This window comes from Mytilus californianus, unplaced genomic scaffold (assembly GCF_021869535.1).
Source record: "Mytilus californianus isolate M0D057914Y unplaced genomic scaffold, xbMytCali1.0.p SCAF_6, whole genome shotgun sequence".
NCBI classification, from domain to species: domain Eukaryota; kingdom Metazoa; phylum Mollusca; class Bivalvia; order Mytilida; family Mytilidae; genus Mytilus; species Mytilus californianus.
In genome coordinates this window covers 15,613,539-15,633,168 of record NW_026262712.1, presented here as the reverse complement: position 1 = coordinate 15,633,168, position 19,630 = coordinate 15,613,539, and the positions used below count along the sequence as shown (strand labels likewise).

General features: G+C 34.7%; 1 protein-coding gene across 2 annotated transcripts in view; it reads left to right on the top strand.

Moving 5' to 3' along the window:
- The window catches only part of LOC127707004 (C2 domain-containing protein 5-like), a 93,149-nt gene extending 76,121 nt beyond the window's left edge, over positions 1–17,028 (top strand). For both annotated transcript variants that reach the window (XM_052211771.1, XM_052211770.1), the window contains exons 24-31: positions 811–897; positions 1,397–1,486; positions 2,413–2,515; positions 2,857–2,958; positions 8,995–9,038; positions 13,870–13,995; positions 14,565–14,711; positions 16,427–17,028. In XM_052211771.1, coding sequence (XP_052067731.1) covers positions 811–897; positions 1,397–1,486; positions 2,413–2,515; positions 2,857–2,958; positions 8,995–9,038; positions 13,870–13,995; positions 14,565–14,711; positions 16,427–16,564 — 837 coding nt within the window. In that variant the 3' untranslated portion in view covers positions 16,565–17,028. The remainder of the gene's footprint in view (positions 1–810; positions 898–1,396; positions 1,487–2,412; positions 2,516–2,856; positions 2,959–8,994; positions 9,039–13,869; positions 13,996–14,564; positions 14,712–16,426) is intronic.
- The last annotated feature ends 2,602 nt before the right edge of the window (positions 17,029–19,630 follow it).

Genomic DNA, 19,630 nt, shown 5'->3' with positions numbered 1-19,630 from the left:
GTCTGCTGTACGAAATTTGTTTTTTAACTTACTTCTAAATGTATTTGTCCTATACTGAATTTGAAGTTGATAGAAGATGTATGAATATATGTTTTATTTCAAAGCTAACCCATTATCTTGAAATTAAGAGTTTTTTATCTATAGTATTAACACTTTTCTAGTTTTTACGAATTTTTGTTGACTTCTTTGTCTTTTTCTTGCTTTTTTTGCCTAGTTAAGATGTTTAGCTAAAATTTCTTATTTGGATTTACCTCCCTTTGACTACAAGTCAAATAGTTTTGTGTCAAAAATCTGAGATACAGAGTCTTCCTGATGAAAACAACAGGACCAATCTGAAATGAAATTTGGAATTATCAGTGAAAAAAAAAAACACATTAATAACAGGGTTGACAGTGACCTTTCAAGATTCTGATTGATCAAAGTTTCAGAAAAATTCTGTTCTGGAACTACATTGAGTAAAATCATTTTAAGCTTAAGGAATGAAGATTTGCAGAAGTTTTTCAATTAAAATGGGAAAGAAAAATCAGAGTCAAATGAAACCTGTGGATAATGGTACCTTTACATTCAGGGATAGACAAATTAATAATCATTTATAGGATGAGGCTAAGATAAAGAAAAAAAATGAATAAAGTAAAATTTGACATTCCTAATTTAGACTTTAAAAATTCCTATAATGTTTTTTTCTTCCTTTTTTGGTTTGAAGTGTAGGGCTAATTTAGTTGTTATTACACAGACATATCTATAGGAACTGCTTTACACTATTCACTATATTTAGTTGTACTAAGAGGGTATTTTTTTTTATTTTGTTAGATGTTTACCCAGGTTTTGCGGAGAGAGTTTAACCCCGCTGTAACAAGTAACAGTGCACTGTCAGATATGTTTGAAAATCTCATCAGGGTAAGTAGGATTAAGTGTTGAAAACTTCTAATCTTATACAAGAGGTTGTGGTATAATTGCCAATGAGAACACTTATCTATCAGATACCACATAACTTGGATGTAAGTAACTTATAGTAGTCACATACAGAATCAGGCAGGGTTAGACATGTTAAACATTTGCCTGCAGTATTTATTGTTGGATTTAAAGCAACCTACTATCAATCATTCCAACATTTACAGCTAAAAATTTAAGCATCATTATCATTCTTTGTCTACATGTTTCATTTCATTTGACATGAACATCAGTAACAAATTTGAATCTAACACCTAAAAGGTTCTTGTGACCAAAGTCATAGCGTTTTCTGGTTTTATTTTTTTATGATAAGTTTAATTCAGATCAATTATAATATAAGTTTTTTTTTTATGCTCTTATAACATGACTATGGCTTTTGGACAACAAGAATTCAGAAGGTCTGTTTATCTGCAGATCAGAAACAATCTTTTATTTTTATTTACAGAAAATTTGTTTCAAGTTGAGAAAAATGGCTCCATGTTGTGTGTGTAATCTGGACTTTAACATAGACCTTCCAGAGGAAAATGAAATACAGGTATGGAATTATAGATTTAGTTCCCTTTGATTAGTAGAGATACTAATTTTAAAAGGATCTATTCATTTTTTTCTCACATAATCTGTATAAACAAAAAGATTAGAAGACATTTCTATCTCATATGTAGTCTGATTTTTCTGGAGACAAACAAACAAACAAACAGCAGATATGTCAACAGTTTATGATTTATTTTATATATTTAAAAAAAAAATCATTGTTAAGACTGTAAATTTGTGTTTAAAGATAATTTGTCCCTTAGAGATGTTTCAATACAGCCAGAATTGAGAACTAAAGATTGAGCTACATGAACCCCACAAAAAAATTCATGGAATTAACCTAGGTACTCTAGAAGAGTCGGCACCTCCACAAGTGGCATCTGTACTGTTGCCACCTCCACAAGTGGCATCTGTACTGTTGCCACCTCCAAAAGTGGCATCTGTACTGTTGCTCATGGCAAACAAAACATACAATGATAAGTCACATTCTGTGATGTCATAAACAGATACAGGAGGTAGAAATTGTGGCTACAACAAAGGGAACATTTCCATGGTCATCTGTCAGACAGATATTCCATAATAGCCAACCAAATCATGGTCACCATGGTGTTCATAAAAACTTTCTTTTGAAGAGATGAATGTATCTTTACCATTGAGAGCCCTTGGATAAATAGCTTCCTCCTTTTAATCAGCAATTGTCTATAAAAAAATCCAGAATACATTTTGTAATGGGAGATAAATACTCCACATGCAGAGACTATTGGAATGTTGCTACATATAGAAAGATCACAATTGGAAAACTGAAGTCATCTCTTTTGTTTTAAGTTTAGTGGCCAATGTCAATTTCAATGTTATTCAAGGTTGTATGTTGGGTTTAATCATTTCAGATTAATTTAATTATATTGTGTATTTTTTCCTTTATGATTTCAGATAAATTTAACAGGAGTGTGTATTGGTTTATCTGATGTTTCCACCAGAACTTCATCTGTAATAGATTTACCTACAGTCAGCAAAAGTAGTTTGTTAAAAACAGGTTTGTTTATACAATACAAGTCTGAAAACCTGAATCTTTTACTTTTTTTACCAGTGATACACTTTTCATGTTGCTAAGATGAATAAAATGATTGATTGATATTTGGTGATTAGACATAAAGTGGCATATACTTCATACTTATTTGGATACAGAACAATTAAAGTTAACATGTTTGTGTTTGCAAAATAGGGATAGGGCCTAGGAAGACCATAAACATTCTTAATTGTAGTAAAATTGTTGCAAACTTTAAAAGTATAAAAATTGTTCCTATTTATTTTCAAATTTAGTGGCATTTTGCAGTGATTGGTTAATTCCACTAATCTGACTCCATTTTGTTACAGCTGCCAGTGAAATAAGTAAAGGAAGTGAACAAGAAGACATGATGTTTCAGATGGAAGAGTTGTCAGACAGTTCATCTTGTAGTATACAGGGGCTCTTAAAGGGTAAATATTCCTATCGTCTGATTTTTATACGCCAGTTTACGAGACATATTATGGTATACCTCTGTCCGTCCGTCCCTCTGACCGACCGTCCATCGTCAACATGTTGGACAATAACTCAAAAATGCTTTAACCAATTTGTATGAGACTTTGGTAAATTGTTTATATCTATTGACATGAGTTCCCTTTCGTTTTTTATAAATTTTAGATTTTACGTTTCCGAGTTGTGGGGTTTTATTCATTAAAAAAAGGGGGATTTTCCAGTTTTTGGGCAATAACTCAAAAATGCTTTGAGCAGTTTTCATGAAACTTTGGTGAATTGTTTATATCTATTGACGTAAGCTCCCTTTCGATTTTTATAAATTTTAGATTTTACATTTCCGAGTTATGGGATTTTATTCATGAAAAAGGGGTGATTTTCCAGTGTTCAGATAATATCTGTAAAGAGCTTTGAGCAGTTTTCATGAAACTTTGGTGACTGGTTTATATCAATTAAGATAACCTCCCTTTAGTTTTTTTATAAATTTCTGATATGTCATTGAGAAGTTATTGAACTTTATTCTTTGAAAAAGCGACGGGCGTATCATGAGCTCATGGCGCAGCTGTTTATTCATCATGTAGAATACAGGGGCTTTTAAAGGGTAAATATTCCTATGGTCTGATTTTTGATCATATAGTATACAGGGGCTTTTAAAGGGTAAATATTCCTATGTCTGATCTTTCATTATGTTTTACAAAGGGGCTCACAAAAGGTCAATTTTCCTCAAGCCAGTTTTACACAAGGGTGCAGGGTTAATAATTCAGTTCCTTATGAGGTACACATGTCTTAAAATAGGGTAGAATATACAAATCCCAGCATTCTTCAACAAATTAGCTTCAAAATAAGAACAACTCTTAACTTTTTAAAAAAATATCATATGGGGCGATATGCGCAATTGTTTCTCCATAGGCGGTAATGGTAACGTTTTCTTCTGTAGCTCAGTCCATATCGTAAACTTGGATATGTATGATGGTTCGTTTCGAAGCTGAGACATTTTCACATATGTGGTTAAATTTTCGGGGTACGAAGTGTGATTCATTTTTTCCGTAAATTAGCATACCCCGAAAATCTTTTCGTGATGCGGCTCTTCATAGTAAAAAGTCCCTTTTTTCACACAATAATTTCTTTGAAAATTTAATACTTTGAATACATATAATAACTCCATAGTTTTTACACATTTATTCTATGGTCCTATACTTTCCAGATCAACACAAATGGTTAAGCTCAGTCACTTGTTAAAAATTGAAACATGTCCAATATCACTACACAGAGATTTTTTGTTTACACACAACTTTTGTGTTCCTCAATTGGAGGCGCATTGGGGATATTGACCCATATAATAATTAGATTTCCAATCACCCTGTGATTGTATGAGATCAGCTGGAACCCCACATTCTAAGGCAAAGGAGGCCCCTCCTCTGCGAAAACTATGTCCCGAATATTTGCTGCTGTCATAACCCAACCTAGATAAGTTCTGTTTTAGCATTTTTACAAAGGCTGTATATGTAAGAGGGGTAACCTTGCCTCGTACTAAATACAGGAAGACAGGTGAGGGGGCTGACACTGCTGGCACCTGTTTAAAATTTAAAAGAAGCGCCTTAGAGGGACATAAATGAGAATTCTTCACTCTAGGAAGGGGAATTTCTAATATACGCTCTGAAAATTGAATTGTTTTGGTTTTGCGTACTTTTAAACAGACACCATCTGAGTGAAAATGGATTTCCTCACGAGTAAAATGTCGCAAAGGATCAAAAGCTGAAATTGAAGGGGCAAACAAATTTGACTTCCTTAAAAAGGAGAAAAAAGCCACTAAGCAGGCTGCCCAAAAACACAAGTCCTTACTACTGCTGACTGACAGTAAAGTAAATATCTCATTCAAAATTTTTGGTGTAATAGGCAATTTTCTATGTATGGCAGCACCTAACACACGTTTAGCACCCTTGAGTACTGACTCCATAAAAAAGGAATCTATCGGAGATGCAACTCCTGATTCTAAATGTAGCAACCGCACAATTGACAAATAATTTGTTATGGAATTAAATTGTAACCTTGAAGATAAATAGGCTACATATCTGGCTAAATTCATAGGACTTAATGGAACAAGGGTAATATTTAATCTTCTACAAAATTCTGCGTATGACTTGAAATAGTTTAAATATGTCTTTTTGGTAGATTCAGCATAAGTATGACATCTAAAGTTAGCAACAATACTATCCAGTGATCTCACCTCCCTCGATACCAGTGAGCCTAAATAAAAGAAAACGAAGGGCATTACTAGACATGTGCCTAACAAGATCCTGTAAATACAGTGGCGGTCGAACATAATCACGCAAAAATTGTTCACAGAAAGGTAGATCATGCATCCGTGAAATACAGTCTGCTAGTATATTCGTTTTGCCTGGAACATGCTTAGCTATCAAGTGAAAATTATACGTTGCTGATAACCAAAAGAGCTCACGCAAAAAGGACATCAAAATAGCATTTTTTGATGTACCTTTATTAATGCAACTTACAGTTACCGCATTATCGCAATGAACTATAATACGCTGACCACGCCAATATGGGGCCCATCGCTTTACTGCTAACGCCACTGAGAAAGCCTCTAATTCATTTATGTGAAGTTTCAAAGCAAAGGGGTGATCTTCTGCCCAATTTACATAAAACCAATCATTTTGATAGACACCCCCTCCACCTGATTTACAAGCATCAGTAGCTACAGAGGTGATAGGAACCTTTGAAAGTAAAATTGACTTCCCATTAAAAGTTGAAATAAAGTTATGCCACCACTTTATATCTTGCAATATTTCGCCTGTCAGACGCAATTTATGCCAATCTAGCTTTAATCGCATGATGCCGTTTATAATTCTACGGAGAAAAACTCTCCCGCCTCGAACCACAGCAGACGCCCAATTAAGCTTTCCCGCTAAAGATTGCAATTGTTTTTTTGAAGCACGCTTACGCAATAAAAATTCAGCTAATTCTGATTTCAAATCATGCAATTTTGCAATAGGAAGTCTAGTTTCTAAAGTAGTAGAATCTATCTCAACCCCTAAAAATACAATCTGTTGGCAGGGGTCTGTTACTTGAGACCAGCTGATACAAAAACCTAACTTCCTGAGCAGCGCAATTAAAATTGCTAACGCCTGAGCGCAGCGCTTCTTTGTCTTCTCGCAAATAAAAAAAAATCATCTAAATATGCCACAATGGTGAAGCCTCTACGTGACATCATTCTGCGAATTGCCTGAGATAATCTATGAAAAATACCAGGTGCTAATTTTGATCCAAACGGAAGTTTTTTATCTATGAAAGTATAATCATGACCATCAGGAAAAGTCCATGTAAGCCCAGTGACCTCTCTACTTTGTACACTTATTTTGACAGATCTGTAAGCGGCCTTTAGGTCCACTTTTGACATATAAAAATTTTTTGAAACTAACTTGCATGCATCATCTACTGTTTGAAATTTTTGTTTATCAAATTCTCCTGCAAAATCATTTACTGCAAAACCTATTGGTCTGCTACAATCATGAATAATTCGAACTCCGCCATCAGATTTAGGGATAACCCCAAGCGGACTGATAATTTTGGGGGGGGGAATTGACAAAAATATAGTTTCCGTTATCAATTTCTGTTCAAAATTTGTTTATGTGCCTGTTTGTAAAAAGGGCTACTAGGCTTTGCAGAAGGATGATTTTTGGAGCGTACATTCTCTGGTAGGGGGACATTAGTGACAATGTCAAATCCATGTTCTATGCCAAATAACAAAAATTCTTTGTCAAAATCATCACTTAACTCATTAGTCCATGAAATTAGATCAAGAGCACGCGTAGGCTTCACCATTGTATCTAGTTTTTTGTATGCTGAAATGCTGGGTGCTTTTCAGCACATGCAGGTATAGCACATGAATGCTCAAACTTACAGTGTGGCATAAAACAGCCTCTACGACTATTGAATTTCTTGCAAATCATCCTCCCCCCCGGAGAATGAGAAGCATATGTAACTGCATGTTTATTAGCCATTACTTTCGAGCTCTGAGTTTGAGGTGCAATGCGGGAATTCTGACTCTGCAAAAACTTTGGCCTCAAAAATACAGAATGGAGATGGGGAATGTCTGTACCCCATCTAAATTGGTGTTGCTTTTGCAGGCGTCGGTATTCCCGATCAAGGAAAAAAACAGACACCAACTCACAGCTCGAAAGAAAAAGATAAATGCGCATAGTATAAGATAAATAATCCATAACTTGGGATGATTGTAACTCTCCTATAGCTATCAACTTATGCATTATGGACAAATTAGCCATAGACCATTGTGTTACCGACAATGTTTCTAATTTAGGCTTGACAGGCCCCGATTTGAAAACTAATTTGCCCCCTGACGATTCCGAAACTAATTCCTCTGATTCTGAGTGCCACCCTAAAGTATTAGGTACAAAATCAGTTATATCAAAGAAATTCACATTAGGATCAAAATTTGTAGACTTTAAAAATATTTGAGGGTCTTTCCATGAGTAAATGTCATTGACCAGCAAATTGTCTCTACCTGTGGAAGAATTATGAGAGTCATTCACAAATTGTCCTGTAATGTTCTTCTCCCTCGACATCATCTTTAGGATCTCTTGCACATAGGCATCCTCCGATCGGGGGTTTGACGTATGGGCGCCGCCATCTTTGTTGTTTACATCGTCGCCATCTTTGTTGTTTACACCGTCGCCATCTTGGTTGCTGGTGCCTTCATTTTGTATCCTAGCGGAAGTTCTCTGTGTAGCCTCGTTTTCATTTCCGTAAGGGTGCGTGTCCGCCATATTCCCAGCTTCAGCGCGACCGTCCTTGAAAGTTTTTCCAACTGCTCGTATCAACACTTTTTGCTGCCCAAGCGGAATATTAAAAGCTGGCATATCCTCTTTTTCAATCAATGAAATCGCTTCCATAGAATCGAAGCCAAGTCTAATTAATTCGGAAGCTGTGTTTGGATTCAGCTTCATTGTGGATGCCCACATCTGTACCTGCTCGACATTACGTGGAAAATCTACTTCGCCTTCACTGTCGCTCGCCATATCGCCTATAGTCGCAAATAAACTATTTGGTACAAATGTTAAAAAAGTTTAAAGCAGAGCATTTCTGACTCGGATAATTCCGTCGCCGGAGCGTGCAGGATAAAAACTACAAAAGTCTACAGGGAAACGCAATAAATTCCATCACCAGAACACGGTATGCAAGGATTACACACGTCAACAGCAGATCTCAATAAATTCCATCGCCGGAATGTGCACAAAAGTCTACAGTGTATCACTGTTAAATATCATTCTCGGGAATTCAGCTATTCAGACAAAAGTTCTCTATACTTTCACTGGTTTTAACAACGTTGCCGAAATATCCATTTCCAAGGATTTAAACCAATTTTTCCCGTAAAAATTTTCCGATGTTTAAAGACAATATATATATATATTTTAAATTCGCTAATGCCAAATTGCAATGCGTCTGCTTCATGCAGTTGTATTATCTAGAATGCCTAAATGAGGCGCGCAGTAATTAAAACAAAAGGATGATAATTAATTAATTATCTCTGCCGATTGGATAATTTGAAATAAGGGCCTTGTTCTGATTGGTTCCCTTCCCACATCTCACAAAGCAATTAGAGAGCGAGATGTCAAGAGTGGCCAGTAGGGAATTCCTTATATCATTGGTTGTTATTAATAGATATAAGCTGAAATAAAATACCCAATCGGCAATAAGGACAGGTAATGCATGTGCGATGATACATGTCAACATGCTGTGTATTAATAATCCATTTTTCTTGTTAATAAAAATATCACTATAATAAACTATTGTAGAAAGCATTCATAGTGTATTATAATACAATTGTGAATGTCTTTTTATTCTTATTTGTTTATTGTCAAGAATCTTATTTGATTTTTAACCAAAATAATAATTATCTTGAAAGTACTTCACTTAAGAACTAATGACAATAGAATTTCCTAAACATTGTTTACTTTTTTCAGGAGCAAAACAGACAAAAACAGAACAAACAAGACTATTTCCTGTGGTAAGATAGTTCTTTGCCTCGAGCAATAGTTGGTATCTCAGGGACAACAAACTTGCTATTACCCTCATAACCAGTCATTAAGTGTTTTATTATACTGAAAAAAAGACTTTCTAAAAAGACTACATGTATACACCACTTGGAAAAACACCAAATAGTCACATAGACATGCACAAGATGATCTATCAGGTTTGTTTAGCCTGTGTGGTAATTGTCAATATTTTAATTACTGTAATCAAGACCAGGAATCCTTCAATGTGTAAGAATTCCTGTGCAATTAATAAACACAAGCTGATTATACCCCCGCTTTAAAAAAGTGGGGGTATACTGTTTTACCTCTGTCTGTCCTTCTGTCAGTCCATCAGTCAGTCCATCCGTCAGTCCATCCGTCAGTCCGTCAGTCCGTCCGTCCATCCCATGAATATTTTCGTCACATTTTTCTCAGGAACTACTTGACAAGGATTTCTGAAATTTGGTTTCAGGGTTTATATAAGTAAGTTACACCGTGTGATGCATTTTCAGATTCATCACTTAACAATTTCCTGTTTACCAAACACTTGTATTATTTTACACATGATAGCCAAGTTGAAAATTTTCGTCACATTTTTTTCAGGAACTACTTGACAAGGATTTCTGAAATTTGGTTTCAGGGTTTATATAAGTCAGCAATACCGTGTGATGCGTTTTCAGATTCATCACTCAACAACTTCCTGTTTACCGAAATATTTCGGCAGGGGTATCATCAGTGAGCAGTAGCTCACAGTTTTACTTGTTAAGTCTCCCAAACGAAGTTTGGGAAGACTTATTGTTTTTGCTCAGTTATTATTATTATTATTCTTCTTCCTCTTCCTCTTCCGCCACTTTTAAATTTGAACTTGTCCGCACCCGTTCTCCAAAACCGCTTGTCAGATTAACTTAGGGTTTCACAATATGTTAGACTAACATGTCTAGTGGTGCAATCAGGGTTTTGTTTGTGCAATAGGGTTTATAAAGGGGTACTTTGAGGGGCAAAAAGAAAGGAGGGTTTTACTATAGAACCCTATGGGAATTTATTTTTTTAAATTTTCAAATGATTATAAATTGAAAACCGTTTGTGATAGACACAATCTTTTTAATTGAAAATGTTCTAAATGATAAAGCACATTAAATGAAATACAGGGTTAGTCCCCAGGGGTCACCGCCATCCCCTGCCATTTAAGAAAGTTCTAATACCTTGTAAGTGGTCAAGATCCCCACCCCTAAACCATATATATTCTGGTTTGTCATGCTAAGAAGGTTTGAATGATATACAGGGTTAGTCCCCAGGGGTCATCCCGACCCCCTGCCATTTGAGAAAGTTCTAATATCTTGTAAATGGTTGAGATCCCCACCCCTAAACCATATATATTCTTGTTTGTCATTATAAAGAAAATCAAATGAAATACAGGGTTAGTCCCCAGGGGTCACCCCTACCCCCTGCCATTTAAGAAAGTTCTAATATCTTGTAAGTGGTCAAGATCCCCACCCCTAAACCATATATATTCTGGTTTGTCATGCTAAGATGGTTTGAATGATAAACAGGGTTAGTCCCCAGGGGTCATCCCCCACCCCCTGCCATTTGAGAAAGTTCTAATATCTTGTAAATGGTCGAGATCCCCACCCCTAAACCATATATATTCCTGTTCGTCATGTCTCGAACATTTGAACGACGTATAGGATCAGTCCCCAGGGGTTCCCCCCACCCCCAATGTTCTAATATCTTATAAGTGGTCAAGATCCCCACCCCTAAACCATATATATTCTGGTTTGTCATGCAAAGATGGTTTGAATGATATACAGGGTTAGTCCCCAGGGGTCATCCCCCACCCCCTGCCATTTGATAAATGTTCTAGTATCTTGTAAATGGTCGAGATCCCCACCCCTAAACCATATATATTCCTGTTCGTCATGTCTTGAACATTTGAATGACGTATAGGATCGGTCCCCAGGTGTTCCCCCCACCCCCTATGTTCTAATATCTTGTAAGTGGTCAAGATCCCCACCCCTAAACCATATATATTCTGGTTTGTCATGCAAAGATGGTTTGAATGATATACAGGGTTAGTCCCCAGGGGTCATCCCCCACCCCCTGCCATTTGAGAAAGTTCTAGTATCTTGTAAATGGTCGAGATCCCCACACCTAAACCATATATATTCCTGTTCGTCATGTCTTGAACATTTGAATGACGTATAGGATCGGTCCCCAGGGGTTCCCCCCCACCCCCTATGTTCTAATATCTTGTAAATGGTCGAGATCCCCACCCCTAAACCATATATATTCCTGTTCGTCATGTCTCGAACATTTGAATGACTTATAGGGTCAGTCCCCAAGGGTTCTTGTAAGTGGCAAGATGATTTGAATGATATACAGGGTTAGTCCCCAGGCATCACTAATGCATATAACTTTACCAAACCAATTTTCACTGGACTTTGCCCAATGTCAGACGGCCCTGGGAATTACGAATTATGGGAGCTTCGTTTGGGAGACTTCGTAACAGCATCCTGTTACAATCATTTCTTGTTTATTTTACTATGCACCAAAGCAATCCCAGATTATGAAGACCACGACAGTCCCATACCATAAATTTGTTATGTTTTAGTTCTTAAAACATGTCGCGTAGATTTTCTTTTTCTTTTTTATTTGCTTTTGGTAAGTAATATATGAATTTGAATTTAGGACGACAGACACATACAGATTATACCGTTTACGATATTTTCAGAGTTCAACGTTGCCTAGCGCACAAATCCAAGCAGAATAGTCTATGACGTCATTGTTGTCCAATGAAAAATTAGTATGCAAAAGTACGGGAAATATGTTTATAAAACTATTGACCGGGGTAATAGTCTTTGAAACTATTGACTGGCAAATAGTCTTTGGAATGAAATAGCACAAATATTTCATTCTTTTTTATAAAGAAAAAAAACACTGAGGTATAATAATTCACTCTAGTTATTTAAAATGTATAAAGTTTGTAAAGTAAATGAAGGTGAATGATATTTTAAAATTGGTCATTAAGAATCGATTTAGAATCATTGTCCAGAGAAATATTAGACACATCTCCTTATTTTGATATTGGGAAACACATCAAATCATAGCATATCTTTAACAAGATGGATCAGTTGTAAATTGCATTGGATATATAACTCTTTGCAGTAAAACCCCTTCATTTGTTAACCTATTACTTGCAATTAGTCAGTTCATTTATATTCTATCAAGATTTTTCTTGAGGATCATAATGGGTATTGAAACCAAAATTGCCCAAGAAGAAACAAATTTATGAATTTAAATTTAACTTGAGTTATTTCCCTTGCAATTTTTGTCTCAACTTCTTACTTTTTGTTCAGCTCTTTCCAAAATTAAAGTAAAAATTGACAACCTGTAAGATTTTTGGTTCAGATATGAATAGCTTTTGCTTTAATAAATAAATTCCAGTAATGTCACTCGAGATCACTCGACTGGGATGTTATAGAAATTAGCACAACAAAAGAACGGAATGAAGTGCTGTAAAATCTAAGCTACTTAATATATATATAGGTTGCTCTTGTGAGAAAAAATATACAGATAGAATGAATACGTTATTCAAATGGCTATATATGGTGTGATGTATAATATATAGATAGATGATAATTATATAGATAGATGTTAATTATTTATAATGGGAGTTTTTTTCCTCGTTTGCATTTTCACCGACAAATGAGACTGTAAAAAAGCGGGGGCCCCTTAGTTCCTTCCCTGGACAACTTAGGGTTGATGTAACAGGTGATAATTAATAAAATTTGTTTAAAATTTAAAAAAAAAAAAAATGCCAGTAATGTCAACATATATTACAACAAGGGACACAGATCGTGCTGATTGTAAATAAAATTGAGAATGGAAATGGGGAATGTGTCAAAGAGACAACAACCCGACCAAAGAGCAGAAAACAGATGAAGGCCACCAATGGGTCTTCAACACAGCGAGAAAATCCCGCAACCAGAGGCGGGCTTCAGCTGGTCCCTAAACAAAATTGTGTACTAGTTCAATGAAAATGGACGTCACACTAAAACTCCAAAACATATAAATGAACTAAAATTTAAAACCATACAAGACTAACAAAGGCCAGTGGCTCCTGACTTGGGACAGGCGCTAAAATGCGGCGGGGTTAAACATGTTTTGTGAGATCTCACCCATCCCCCTATACCTCTAGCCAATATAGAATAAACAAACACACAGCAATACGCACAGTAAAACTCAGTTCAAAAGAAGTCAGAGTCCGATGTCAGAATAGGTAACAAAAGAAACTAAGTAAAATGACAATCATCAACATGAATTAACAAAGGACTACTAGCAGTTACTGACATGTCAACTCCAGACCTCAATTAAACTGGTTGAAAGATTATAAATATCTAACGTACACAACCAAAGATGTAAACCAAACATCAGATTCCAGTAGAAATTGTGTTGCTGTAGATTGAGTATTATGTATGGAATACTTATTTTTGTGGATTAAAAAATTTTCAACAAAATACAAATTTTATTTTAGTTTGTCTGGAGATTATCTTTAAACCATAGAAATAAAAAAATTTCTCCAATCAACGATTTCATTGACACCCATTAAAATACAATGTGTGTGAATTAGTACCAGTATATATAAATAAGGCAAAATAAATCAATAAGATAGGTCTATTAATTAACAAGAATGATGCACGCAGTTACAGAGCATATAGAATTATAACATTGATTTGGGGAATATGAATTCCAACCCTAACATGGGATATACAAGTATTTCAAATAGTTGTGATAATTTGATACATACATTTTACTTATGATTTACAGGTATTTCCAAAACACCGAGTGGGTATTGAGTTGACACCTCTGCCATATATTCCAAGAGGAAGAATTGAAAGATACTTAGGGCATTATAACTTCTTCTTTATCAGAGAAACTGGTTCCCTAAGAGAGGTATGTAGCAACTTTGTACTGTAGAGAAACTGGTTCCCTAAGAGAGGTATGTAGCAACTTTGTATTGTAGAGAAACTGGTTCCCTTAGAGAGGTATGTAGCAACTTTGTATTGTAGAGAAACTGGTTCCCTAACAGAAGTATGTAGCAACTTTGTATTGTAGAGAAACTGGTTCCCTTAGAGAGGTATGTAGCAACTTTGTATTGTAGAGAAACTGGTTCCCGTAGCAACTTTGTATTGTAGAGAAACTGGTTCCCGTAGCAACTTTGTATTGTAGAAAAACTGGTTCCCTAAGAGAAATATGTAGCAACTTGGTATAGTAGAGAAACGTCATTTCTACACTAAAAACAGATGAAGAATAATGGAGATATTTATCTTTCTGCTATAATTTTATGGAATTGTATGTTTATTATGGTTTTACAATGAGTCTACGTTACAATTTTGTTTGACTTTCACACCTACTGACTATTTACCAATACATCTAATAAGAATGAGGGTATGCTCAGCATGACAATAAGCACAGTTTCTTTGATTTTAATGTTTGATCAGTTGCATTGTATTGTATTGTAGATTGGTGGCCTTGGTGGATTCATGCAAAGCTTTATAGCTGAAGTGCTAGCCAATGTCAGAGCCACAGTGGCAGGATTGGGTGGCAATGGTATGGTGGCATATAGGATGACAGAATGTGTTTTGATGTGTAATCCACATAAAAACCAGGTAAACTTTTGAAATAGTCATTTATTTTATTTTGTTTGAATTATTGTCAAAGGTTCTGATAAAATGCAATGGTTTTTTAGCTCACATTTCCAAAGGAAAAGTGAGCTTTTGCCATCACTAGGCATTGTCGTCGTCCTTAGTCGTCGTCTGTCCGGTGTAAACTATTTCAAACATCTTCTCCTCTGAAACTACTGAACCAATTCCAACCAAACTTAAGCTGAATGATCCTTAGGGTATCTAGAATAAAGTTTGTGTTTTATTTTATGTTTCATCAAAAAACATGGCCAAAAATAGAACATAGGGGTAAAATGCAGTTTTTGGCTTATATCTCAAAAACTACGAGCATTTAGAGCAAATCTAACATGGGGTAAATTTGTTCATTAGGTCAAGTTCCATCAGCCCTGAATTTTCAGATGAACCTAACAACCCATTGTTGGGTTGCTGCCACTAAATTGGTAATTTTAAGGAAATTTTGCAGTTTTTGGTTATTATCTTGAATATTTTTATAGATAAAGATAAACTGTAAACAGCAAAAATGTTCAGCAAAGTAAGATCTACAAATAAGTTTCATATGACCAAAATTGTCAATTGACCCCTTAAGGTGTTATTGCCCTTTAAAGACAATTTTTCACAATTTGTTCATCTAGTTTGCTTACTTTAAAAAATCTGCTCCTTTGAAACTGCTGAATCAATTTCAGCCAAACTTGGGCTGAATCAGTTTCAGAGTATCTACAATAAATTTTGTATTTTATTTCCTTGTACGTCAAAAAACATAGCCACTATGGCTAAAATGGAACATAGGGGTAAAATGCATTTTTTTGCTTTTGAATAAAATATGTCAGATACAAAGAACATTTAAATGGCATTTTTAAGCCACTCATTAATATATATTGAAAAGCAAAAATATTCATTGATGAAAGATTTAAGCAAAAAATTACAGGTGAGCGATTCAGGCTCTTGAGAGCCTCTTGTTTTTAATCTATTGCTTATAACGGATTTATTATCACAATTATAACATATCAGAGCCTGTCTCCAGGCATATGAGCACTACTATTACATCACACAGACTGTTTTATTGTTATCAGTAGGTATCGAAAGACTAACATAAATTGAACTAAATGTTTTTTTCCACAAGCAGTTTTAGAGTTTATATATCTTCTCTTTTAAAAACAATTGCATTAAAATGGAAGGCAAACTGTTTAAAAGATGTTTGAATTATGTAACCATCTTCCCTCTCCTCTCCTTGTTCATAGAAAACTCAGAAACCAGGCTAAAAACAACCATCTTCCCTCTCCTCTCCTTGTTCATAGAAAACTCAGAAACCAGGCTAAAAACAACCATCTTCCCTCTCCTCTCCTTGTTCATAGAAAACCCGGATACCAGGCTTAAAACAACCATCTTCCCTCTCCTCTCCTTGTTCATAGAAAACTCAGATACCAGGCTTAAAACAACCATCTTCCCTCTCCTCTCCTTGTTCATAGAAAACTCAGATACCAGGCTTAAAACAACCATCTTCCCTCTCCTCTCCTTGTTCATAGGAAACTCATAATAGATACCAGGCTTAAAACAACCATCTTCCCTCTCCTCTCCTTGTTCATAGGAAACTCATAACAGTTACCAGGCTTAAAATTTTGTCTACATAAGACTCATCAATCAAATAGTTAGAAGACCATATCAAAATAAAAAGTATAAACCTATTGTTTATTGTATTGTAGGCTCAGTGTTTAATCAACATACGTGGAGATACAGTCAGTTTTAGTTATGACAGTGAGATTTACCAAGTGTCATCTGAACCATCGAGAAAAAACAGTGACTCACCTATCATTATAAATACAGAGAGGATTAACAGCTGATTGTCATGTGACTTATTGTTATGTGATCCTCATGTGATATTTGTAATAAGAACATATCAACAAAGGTGAATTTGAGGACTTTCACCATTCAAATTGTATACAAATCAAAGCACACAAGAGATGAAACGATCAGAACATATTTTATATGCTTCTCTGTTAAATTGATGTAAATTTTGTATATTGATTTCAATGTACAGTCATATTTTTATGCCCCCGCCGTAGCGGAGGGAGCGTAGCAGAGGGGGCATTAAGTTTTACCCTTGTCCGTCTGTACGTACGTATGTCCCAAAATTGGTTTCCATTCTCTAACTTTAGTTTGCCTCAACCAAATGTTATGTAACTTATACACAATGCTTATTACCACAAAACACAGATCAAGTTTCAATTTGGGTAGCATCACTTTTACCATTCTAGAGTTATGCCCCTTTACAAATGGAAATATTGCTGAATTTTTCGTTTCCGTTCTCTCACTTTAGTTTGCCTCAAGCAAATGTTATGAAACTTATACACAATGCTTCTTACAACAATTACTCAGATCAAGTACAAATTTGGGTAGTGTCACTTTTACCGTCCTTAAGTTATGTCCCTTTATAACTTTATATGCAAGCGGGGGCATCATCTGTGTCCCATGGACACATTCCTCATTTATTTGTAATAACCTGAATTAGATATGATTAAGACCAAAAGTCTACCTATATATAGGAGATTGGAGATTACTTTGATCTTTCTTTTGTGAAATGTTGCTTAGAAAACATGTGAAACTAGCCATTAATTAGAGGCATGTTAGTCTGCCTAGATTTTTTCATTTTACAAGACATAAGAGGTGTAAATGAATTTCCATCCTTGACAGGATTAGACCTATCTTCCTCATGCTTCAGTCCAAAACCACATACCACAGAGACCTTAAATGGACTTGTTTAATTCAAAATCAAAAGTTTATCTTTGTAACATAAAAATTGTTTTCCTTTTTTGGGTTTTTTTGTCGAGCCTGCAACTTCTGTCGCAGAAAGCAAGACATAGGGATAGTGATCTGGGGGTGGCAGCAGCGTTATCTAACTACTTAAAAGTTTAATATTTCAGAAAGTAAATGACCTTGATGCTTCATACTTTGTATAAAGATGCCATATATATATGTTATGAAGTTTCTGTCTGTTATATGTCCATTGTCCTTGAACTCATTTTCATGGTTAAGTGACTACTTGCAAAAAAGTTAAGATTTTTTGTTACCTTAATTTCTCTCTTATTATGAGCAATAGGATAACTATATTTGGTATGTGCGTACCTCACAAGGTCCTCATGTGTTTCATACAGTTTTCACTTGACCTCAACCTCATTTCATGGATCAGTGAACAAGGTTAAGTTTTCGAGGTCAAGTCCATATCTCAGATACTATAAGCAATAGGTCTAGTATATATCTAGGTGTCATCTGACCTTGACCTCTTTTTCATGGTTCAGTGTTTAAGTTAAGTTTTTGTGTTTTGGTCTGTTTTTCTTATACTGTATTCAATAGGTCAACTATATTTGGTGTATGGAAATATTTTAGGAAATACATGTCAGTCTGGCAGGTTTTATTTGACATTTCATGGTTCATTGGTCAATATTAAGTTTTCCTGGTTAAGTTTGTTTCTTGTATACTATAACCAATAGGTCAACTATATTTGGTGTATGGAATGATTGTAAGGCGTACATGTATTTCTGGCTTGGTTTATCTGACCATGACCTCATTTTCTTTGATCATGTTATGTTTATGTGATATTTGTGGTAAAACTTCATATTTAGGACCATCAACATAAATTCAATGGTCAGTAAAGCAGGTGAGATATTTCTGCATGTGCACTCATGTTTTTTTTTTGGTCTTGAAAGTGAAAATATGGGGTATATGTCAATGAGACAGAAACCCAACAATACAAATAACATAAAAGACATATATAGGTCATCCTACAGTCTATAAGATATGATTATAATTGCTCTGTCAAAATTATAGTTTGTGATGAATATATTAGGATATAATTAAGAATGGTTTTGTTTTTACCTATATTTGAATTTATTTTTAGTTACATTGATTTTTTTTGTTGTTTTCTAGTCAAAAATGATGTAATAACTCCATGAGACTATTGAGAAAAAAAATAGTGATTTTTTCTCCAGTTTTATGAAAAACCAAATTTGTTTTATTTGTACTAATTCAAAACTGGAATAAAATATGTGGCAAAGTAATTTAACATGGTTTGTGAATTACCATTGTAATGAAAAACCATTTTTGTTATCTAGTCAATGATTATGTGTTAACACTTATTGATAATAGCTCTTCCTTTGGGTTTTATCCATATTTACATACACATTTTTTTCTTTATATGGCAAAGTAATTTGTCATGATTTTTGTTTCCATTAACTGTCAATTGACATTTGTTGTGTTGTGTGATTATTTGTTGTAAATAGATTGATCTATATGTGTAGCAATTGTCACATGATCTATATGTGTATTAATTGTCACATGATCTATATGTGTAGCAAAATTATTGTCACATGATCTATATGTGTAGCAAAATTATTGTCACATGATCTATATGTGTAGCAATTGTCACATGATCTATATGTGTAGCAATTGTCACATGATTTTATTTATAAAGTAACAACCAATTTCATATTTGTTATTAAAAATTGCAAATAATAAAAACTTTTGATTCAGACAATAAACCAAGCATAATCTTGATCTTTCCATCAATGCACATCACTAAAAACAACATTTTATAGTGTATCAATTTTTTAAGTGCAACACATTTTTCTGGAAAATTGCTAATTTAAGTATTAGCTATTAAAAGCTGATAGCTAGGAATAGTTTTTTTCATAAATTACAATACATATATGTTATATGTTCAAATCTTGTATTGCATCTGCCCTGCCTTTAGTGGCCTTTAATTATAGAGAGCATTTTCTTTTCTGTCCATCCATCTGTTCTTCTGTTTTGTGTCAGGTATTTGTTATAATTAAAGTTATTTTATCATGAAGTTGTGCTCACATGAACTAGATATTTAGTACACATGTTCATTTTGATGTAAAATATAAAAC